Genomic DNA, 9,040 nt, shown 5'->3' with positions numbered 1-9,040 from the left:
GTTCGATCACCAGCCCCGGAGGTGACCCACATGGCATGGCAGACCTCTCCTGTCTCCCCGCTGCTCCCCTCAGCAGTGTACTTTGTCCATCTGCCTGTTCTGCTCCCTACTCTGACTCTGGTGAATCCTCTCACCTCCTGTACCTCTGGCCTGTACCCCAGTTCTGTATGCATAAATTAAAAATTAAAAAAAAAAAGACTGGGGAGGGAAGAATCCATATAATATTACAGATGACACACTTGTTCCTTGAGTCTTTCATGAGTCAGGCCTTGATGCTCCTCATGTTTCTTCACACACCCAAATATCATGAAGTGTCCAAGAGCCACAGCCTTCCCCAGGTCTTTGGGGGAAGACTAGAACCCTGACTGGATTGTGGCGGAGGCTGTGGGGGTTGGGGAGAGAGGTGGGCTGGGTACCTCTCAGGGCACACAGAACAATAGGCCCCATCCCCTCTCCAGGGGAGCCCTGCACCACCCTTGTCAGCAGGGAGACATTTTAAAAGACTGGCAGCGGTACTTGGTACAGATAGTCACTGTAAAGAGGCCATTTCCATGACCCCTCAGATGGCTGACGTCCGGCTTCTCACTAGGTCGCAGAACAAGCCTCTTCCTTTAGCTCTGTGTCCTGAGTTGTGGTAACATTCAACTTAATTGAACCACTTCTCCAGAATCTGGGGGAGGGCAATTTAGCTTGGGAGAACATAATTACAGGTGCTTGCTTTTAAGGAGTAGTTTCACCATTTGAAAGTTAAGCAGCCACGGAATTGTGACACCTACCTGAGATAAGGAAACGAGATGACTCCCCCTTTTAATGGGGGTGAAGTCAGAAGCAGTGACAGCACTGATTCCAGCAGTCAGACGAGGTAGATGTCTGGAAGGAGGAGAAGGCTCGAGAAAGCACAAAACAGAGCTCAGTGCCCCTGTGATTCAGTGTCTCTCCAGGAAATGAAATTTGTAAAATTCCTCTTAGGAGCTGACATATTCGGATCCCCATGAGGCCAATTTTTGTTATCCTCGAGCACAAAATTCCCTGTGACTGACAGTAATGCAAATGATTCAGACTCCTTTGTCGCAAACCGCAGCTTTCAACTTGTACAGCTAGCAGAGCAGTGATTTCCTTATGACTTGTAAACTACTTAGTGCCAGAATCTGGAAATATCCCCTACTTCAAACGTTCCCTGGGAGTTTCATTGTTACTACATGTGATACCATAACCTTTTGTCAAAGATGCTTTACTGTTGACAAAATGAAAGCACCATCAAAATAGCAAATTCCAGAAATAGCCTGAACTTTCGGAAGAACTTTTCACTTCATATCCACATCGTCATTGCTGTAGAGGTAGCTCAGGTGGCCAATGGAAATGCTACTTCCCTCCGGGCTCCTTCTTGTCTTCAGAGATGCTTCAGTCTGTGAGGCCCTTGGAAACCAGACTTGCTGGATGATCTCGAAGCGGAGCTGTGGGTTTGCACCTCGGGAGCTGTGTCCCGGCCAGTGCTGGCTCCTTGAGTACACTCTCTGCTCCTTAAAGCAAAATCCCTACGGGCACAGGACTGAAATGCAGGCTTCCTGACCCCACTCAACCTCCTGAATGGGAATCAGGCGAGCCTGGAAAGCCCAGTTTTTAGCCAGCTCCTAGGGGAGTTTGTATGTGCACTAAAGCCCAAGACTTATTCCTTAGGTCTCCCCTGCCCTCTTCACTGCCCAGGGGGTGTTCAGACCAGATTGGACATTCCCGCCTCCCTGAAGCTGCTCTATACTTTTCCACCATCTTTGTCACTGCAGGTGACTTGGGAAAGATGTTTATCTTGTTTGAAAACGCAGTGTGGGTGGTATAGCATCATTCTGGGGGTGGGGGTGTCCTGGGTCTCCTGAACCACGTTCAATGCTCCTGGGGGACAGGCAAGGCCGTCCCACATTGGCCACACTTGCGGCACAGTGTTCGGGAACTAATAACTACTAACATTCGCCCTCATTCCCACCACCCCTTCTGCCTTCTCCTGACTCATCCTCAGCATCTAGAAATGTTCCAGGAGGAAGTAAATTTTGAGTGTGAATACTTGACATCACAACCCCAATCCTTAAGGCATTTTTAAAAAGATTTTATTTATGCATATGGAACTGGGGTACAGGCCAGAGGTGCATGGGCAGTGAGAGGATTCACCAGAGACAGAGTGGGGAGCAGAACAGGCAGATGGACAAAGGACACTGCTGAGGGGAGCAGTGGGCAAGACAGGAGAGGTCTGCCGCGCCATGTGGGTCACCTCTGGGGCGGGAGATGAAACTCGCACTGAAACGGCCTGCTTGGCTTAGCTTCACAGTATAGCACTCCAACCTACTGCGCCTCCAGGGAGGGCCCTCCTTACACGTTTTTATCGGGAAGATTTACAGCTCTTCTTCCACAGATAGAGCCTGGACACTGGAAAGCACAGGCAACCTCTGTCCTCAGTGCACAGCAGCCACTCAGCTGTGACGTGATTGCAAGTGGCTTGTTTCCTGCAGACTATGTCAGCATGTTGGTGTAAAGCCACAGCGTACAGGGCCCAACCCTGGTTTGCCCATGTAATTCCTCGCCTGCTCATGCCATGAGCATTTTCTGTTGTTTTTATATTGCCTGGTGTCACTGAGCACAGGACACACTGTGTGAAGAGGTAAGTGAGAGTTTGAATTCAGGTGATCCCTCAGCAGCCATTAGCCAGCCCTGGAGGGGTCTGTTCTGTGTTCCACGCTCAGGAAGTGGCTAATAACGCTGTCAATAGCGGGCCTTCCTCGTGATACAAGAGGTAGAAGCACAGCACTGTGAAGCAATCCACAGCCACTGCAGCACGAGTTCAATCCCCAAACAGGGGGCTGACCGACACGGCCCAGCAGACCTCTCCTGTCTCCCCACTGCTCCCCTCAGCAGTGTATTTCAGTCCCCAATTTGTCTCTGATGAAGCCTCTTAACTGCCCCTGCACCTTTGGCCTGTACCCTAGTTCTTATGGGGTGTGCATAAATAAATCTTTAAAAAAAAAAAAAAACACTGTCAATATATATGTTCTCAAAATCTACACACCATGTGGAATATTGAGTAACATAAGAAATGTTAGAAGTAATTCTTCACCAGAGAAATAAGTGATATACAAGACAGAAGGATGGCCCAGCAGAGCACGGGAAAGCCAGCCTAGGGTGTGAACGCGGCAGAAGTCCATCAGCGAGCCTGGGGCCCTTCGAGGCCGCACTCAGGCCCTGGGCATCACTGCGCCACCTGGAAGCCAGTGAGAAAGCAGGAAATGCACAAACGTGGGCCGGTGCAAAGAAGGATGCCCAAAGTACCCTGAGACACAGTGAAAGATGCTCAGCATGGACATCAAGAAAGTGCTCGTCAAAACCACTGCAGCCTCTCAGGTGGTTAAAATGAGGCAGGAGCACACCCTGTTCCGTCAGATCAAAAGCTTCAACAACATGCTGATTTACAAGTGACATTTCCACTGAATTCCAAATCCCTCACAGGCCTCTTCTTAAAACGCCTGTAAGTCCCTGTACACAATTATGGTTGAAAAGTGGAGGAAGGAACTGGAGGGAAAGGAAAAGAAGGCAGAAGAGGCTTGTGGAAAAAAATCCCAAGTGCCAGAGAGACGACCTCCCCAAACTGGTAGCTTCGGCAACCACATGGTGTTTCGCACAATTGTCTGCCTCTGCTGGCTCAGCTGGGGGTGTTGACTGTCTGTGGTGCAACCAGTTAACACACGTGCCTGCAGCCCTGTGAGGGCTCACTGGGGCTGGAACGCCCAAGATGGCATCGTATCTGTGAGGCTGGGGGAGCCCAGCACTCCCTTCAGCAGCTGGTTGTCCCTCTTCCGAGGTGACTGAGGGTCCAGAGAGGGAAGGTGGAAATGGCTGGTTAAGTCCGGAACCAGGACAGCATCTTCCCACACTAGCAGGCAGAGCAGGTCTGAAGGGCCTTCAGCCTTCAAGGAGAAGAGAAATAGGCTTTTTTTGCTTACCGAAAGGAATCACAGGTGCCCAGAGAGATGGGAGCACTCTGTTCCATACCATCTTCAGAAATAACTGACCACTGGCTGCCAGAGTAAAGGACGCTAGTGTGGGTGGAGAATCTGGATGTAGGCCTTCATGTCTTAGGAAAGCTCACGGATTCTTGGTACCTCAGTTTCCCTACCTGTAACAAAAGCCTGGCTGGAACGCTGTCAAGTCCCCTCCTCTGGGACAGCTGCAGGTCCCGGTGAGGACCTCAAGGGTACACCCACCCGCGCTCCGCCTCTCCATCACCCCAGCCCCCTTCCTGAAATTCCGAATGTCCCCCCAACCCCGAATCATCCAAGAGGTCTGTTCTTGCCTCCTTTTTCCATCAAAATTGAAATTGGAGTCTTTTTTAAAAACACCCACAAACTCCTCAGGAGTTTCATCCCACACAAAGAGGCTTAAAATTGCCAAATCAAAAAGATTTTGAAAAAGTACATGAACATCAAATGTTGATTTCTCTGCATATGGAGAATGAGGTAAAAGGGTTACTTCTGAACCAGGGGACGCCTGCAATCCTAGGTAATTAGAAGACTCGACGTTATGCCAGAATATTACAACATTATTCTCAGTTTAAAGGTAATGAAAGTGATAAAACATTTGGGAAAATAAATCACCTTTGTTATTACTGTGCTTGAAACTACCTGATGAGGAATTTTGTTTTTTCCCCTTTATGTTGTTTTTGCTGGGTTGTCTGCAGAAGGTACTGGTGGTTCCAGGCTTCATCTCTTCCCCCAGGGACTGGGCTGAACCCTGATTCATCCAAGAGGAAATCTTGTAGAAGCCTGGTTTCAGGAGTGACTTGCTGCTGATTTATGAGATTTAAGGGGAATTTTGTATGTAAGGTGCATAAAGGGGTTTTCTGAGGGCCTCCCTATGGCACAAGGGGTTAAGTCCCAGCGCTATGAAGCTATCTGCAGCTACTGCAGCCTACGTTTGATCCCCGGCCAGGGAGCTGACCCACATGGCGCAGCAGACCTCTCCTGTCTCCCCACTGCTCCCCTGAGCTGTGTATTTCAGTAGATCTGCCTGTTCTGCTCCCCACTCTGTCTCTGGTGAATCCTCTCACCCCTGTACCTCTGGGATGTACCCCAGTTCTTGTATGCATAAATAAATAAATCTTAAAAAAAAACACCTATTTTTTAGAGGCATGAGCATAGCCCAGATACCATTTGATGTTAAGAAATTCATGTTAACTCCTTTAGGTATGATAATGGCCTAATAGTTATGTTGGAAAATAAAGCCTGGATTTACTTTAAAACACTCCAGAAAAATAAAGGGAACGGCCGGTACAGGAGCAATGCCATTGGCAAGTGTTGCCACATGCTGGGAAGTGAGGCTCTATAGCATCTGCTTTAACTTGGTCTCTGACAGACACAAAACGAAACTTGTACATTTTCGACCTTGACTATATTTTTGAAAGAATATAGAGTTGGCAGCACACTGGGAGGCTTACTCCCCTCTCCTGGTGGGGCTGTCCAGGGCCCCTCTGGTCACTCTGTTCCTGGGAATCTGGGTTGTCCCCAGAGCTGTCTAAGGGGTTACAGTCTCCTTAAAACAGATCTGAAATGGTTTGAGGGAGCTAGACCAAGGCGACCTCCAGGAGAGTGTCCTTGGCCGCCACCTGCCCACGTTCCACAGGCCTCCCATCAGCTAGACATCAGCCCCCCAGGGCTGGACACAATTCACATGACCTCAGGCTTGAAGCACCAGGAATCGTGTATTGAAAAGCACCAAAGGTGACAGTTTCATTTGTGCACCTGTGAAATACAGGGAGAAGGAACTATGTGGGTCGGGACAGATTTTTGAACGGATTAAATGGCATGAACTGTTGAAGTGACACACGCGTCCCATGCCCCTCAGAGAGACAGGCTAAGCGGATCACTGCTCTTTCTATTGCTCATTCTTCTTAGTGGCATCTGTTGTCCTCAGTGGATATTCTTAGTGCCGTGTCTATGTGGGTAGAAAGGTCAAGAATGAGCAGCAGGTGGCAAGAAAAACATTTCATATTTCATCAAACTCTGTAACAACCGACAGCTCAGTTTTCACTCCCAGATCTTGAGGTGTATGTTTGTTTGAAAGATGTTTAAACTTTTGTTTAAAATCTGGGAACACCTGAGCAAAGCTCTAATTTCTACACATGCTGGCACCTGTTGTTTCTCTGTCTAGAACATTCTCATCACCACCATCACACACACACACACAGACATGCCTACTTTGCACACATAGGCACACTCTCTTGCCAACTGGCTCCTCATTAGCTTTCAAGTCTCCTTGCTTAGACATCTCAGAACCCCAACTCTGAAAAGGATGCACCTCTTAGAAGCTTCCATAAGGGAAGATGTAGAATCAGCCCAACTGCCCAAAAATAGATGGCTGGATCAAGAAGAAGTGGGACATATACACAGTGGAATATTACTCAGCAATCAAAAAGATAAATACATACCTTTTGAAGCAACATGGATGGAGCTGGAAAAGATCATGCTTAGTGAAATAAAGCCAGAAAGAAAAAGAAAAATACTGGATGGTTTCACTCATAGCAAGAGCGTAAGGGATCCTGGGACAGGGGGAAAGCAATTGTAATAAAGTAAAAACAATGAACAACTATAAACCAGAGACATTTGTCCGGGGGGTGGAGATGGGAATAGGATCCAAACTGGGGCAGGAAGAGCGCACGGGCCCATGATGATGGCACATGGGTGATTTGGTGGTGGGAAGTCCATGGGGATTACAAATTAGATGAAAAAAATGCACAAAATGAAGAGTGATGTAAAAATAACTAAATATAGTTATATGGAAAAAAAATGTCCCATAGGGCTCTGCGGATATTGTGATCACCACACTAGACAAGCGCGCCACAAGGCCAGGGACCAGATCCATCCTTTCCTTCATTGTAACTCTCATTCCTAGAATGACACTGAGTGAGTGTTTAGAGAATAAATGAATTCTGAAGAGTCGGTAGAGGTCTTGTCTCTCTCTGTATGCACCTTTTTTTATCAGAGCTAGTTGAGTACGGTTGTTCATGTTGTGTACTGGCCAAGGACGTCTAGCAGAGGGGCAAGGAGGAGCTGAAATCTCAGCCCACATTCTCATCTCTGGGCCGTTCTCACTGCCTGCAGCACCTGTAGGAGGAGCTGCCTGTTTTCTGACTTGCACAATGGCATCTCAGAGGCTTTCAGCAACTCATCTCTGACCAACCCTTGATGACTGCAAAAGGAAGTGAGAGGCCTCCTCTCGTTCCTAGGAAGTTTAGGGCAAAGAACTGTGCTGTCCCCTGAACTGTTCTATTAGGCCCTTTCGCCAACCCTCAGAGCCATGTCTCTGATCCCATCGACAGCAAAGACCTCCCCTCACTCTTTTCTCCTGATATTTTTTGTCTCCTGCAGGATTTGGGATGACAACTCCAGTGACAGTGGGAGGAAAAATCTTCCTGATCTTCTATGGCCTCATTGGCTGTGCCAGCACCATCTTGTTCTTCAACCTCTTCCTAGAGCGCCTGATCACCGTCATCGCCTACATCATGAAGTCCTGTCACCAGCGGCAGCTCCAGCGACGAGGGGCCCTGCCCCAGGAGAGCACGAGTAACCCGGGGAAGAGGCAGGCGGACAGCCTGGCCGGCTGGAAGCCGTCCGTGTACTATGTCATGCTGATCCTGTGCCTGGCCTCCCTCCTCATCTCCTGCTGTGCCTCTGCCATGTACACCTCCTTCGAAGGGTGGAGCTACTTAGACTCGCTCTACTTCTGCTTTGTGGCCTTCAGCACCATTGGCTTCGGGGACCTAGTCAGCAGCCAGAGCGCCCAGTATGACAGCCAAGGCCTCTACCACGTTGCCAACTTTGTCTTCATCCTCATGGGCGTCTGCTGCATCTACTCTCTGTTCAACGTCATCTCCATCCTCATCAAACAGTCCATGAACTGGATCCTAAGGAAGATGGACAGCAGGTGCTGCCAGCTGTGCCAGAGAGGGTTCTTGCAGTCCCGGAGGAACGTGGTCATGCCTGGCCACGTCCAGAACCGGGGCAACCTCTCCATAGACACGGACGGGGTGATGGAGAGTGACACAGATGGGCGGCGGCTCTCTGGGGAGATGATCTCCATGAAGGACTTCTTGGTAGCCAACAAGGTCTCGCTGGCCATCCTCCAGAAGCAGTTGTCAGAAACAGCCAATGGCTGCCCCCACCAGGCCAGCACCCTGCCCCGGGACAATGAATTCTCTGGGGGGGTGGGCGCCTTTGCCATAATGAACAACAGGCTGGTAGAGACGAGTGGGGACAGGTAGGAGCAAGGGGTGGGAGCTGGGCATGGAGGACTCAGGAGCGTGGGCCGTGGGGGGCTTGCACCCAGCCCAGAGCACCACGGAGCCCCCGCTCACCTCCAGTCCAGCTTCAGGAAGCTGATCTTGGCTCCAACAAGCCACCACCTCTAGGGCTGTGGGAACTGAAGCCTCAAAGTCTTGCTTCTGGTCTTTGTGCTTTAAATCTAAATTCAGTCTTTTAACAATGAATCACAGCCTGAGATCACACTCTTCTTATCCATCTTGGTCCAGGACTTTAGCACCTCAGAAGGGAGGGGCTTAGGTAAGCTGTGATGTCCTGCTGTTCTGTTCATTTGGAAATAAAATTCCAGAAGATCCCTCTCACTCTGAATAGCTGAAGCAAGCCCCAAAAACCTGAGGGCAGGAGGTTCTGGGCACTGTCTTGGCTGGCTGTTTGCAGGCGTCCTTCAGAGCAGATCTGTCTCTACACTTCTGTTTGTTTTGCAGCTTGTTGTTTTTTCCTTTCTTTGATTTTTAAGACCTCAATGCTTGGCAGGGGAGGCTAGGGGACCTCAGTGCGGTGAGACAACTAAAATTAGCTTCAGGCCTTTTAAACCACAGTGAGGTGGTGGTGGAGGCAAACTTTTCTAACTATAGAGCATAGCATCATATTATCTCTTTGAAAGGTCACTGAGACTATTTCATTTTTACGAGGGCTGGGGGCCTGTTGTAAAGAAACATGGCTGACTATTTATTAGTACTGGACGT

The 9,040-nt window shown here is 49.2% G+C and overlaps 1 protein-coding gene across 1 annotated transcript in view; it reads left to right on the top strand.

Moving 5' to 3' along the window:
- The window catches only part of KCNK13 (potassium channel, two pore domain subfamily K, member 13), a 69,154-nt gene extending 60,815 nt beyond the window's left edge, over window positions 1-8,339 (top strand). The window contains exon 2 of the mRNA XM_004681631.1: window positions 7,404-8,339. Within this exon, the coding sequence (XP_004681688.1) occupies window positions 7,404-8,296 (893 nt within the window). The 3' untranslated portion in view covers window positions 8,297-8,339. The remainder of the gene's footprint in view (window positions 1-7,403) is intronic.
- Window positions 8,340-9,040: the final 701 nt, after the last annotated feature.

The sequence above is a fragment of the Condylura cristata genome, unplaced genomic scaffold (assembly GCF_000260355.1).
Source record: "Condylura cristata isolate star-nosed mole 26May11 unplaced genomic scaffold, ConCri1.0 scaffold00013, whole genome shotgun sequence".
Lineage (NCBI taxonomy): Eukaryota > Metazoa > Chordata > Mammalia > Eulipotyphla > Talpidae > Condylura > Condylura cristata.
The sequence above is the reverse complement of the archived record's forward strand: the minus strand, read 5'-3'. Positions and strand labels throughout refer to the sequence as shown.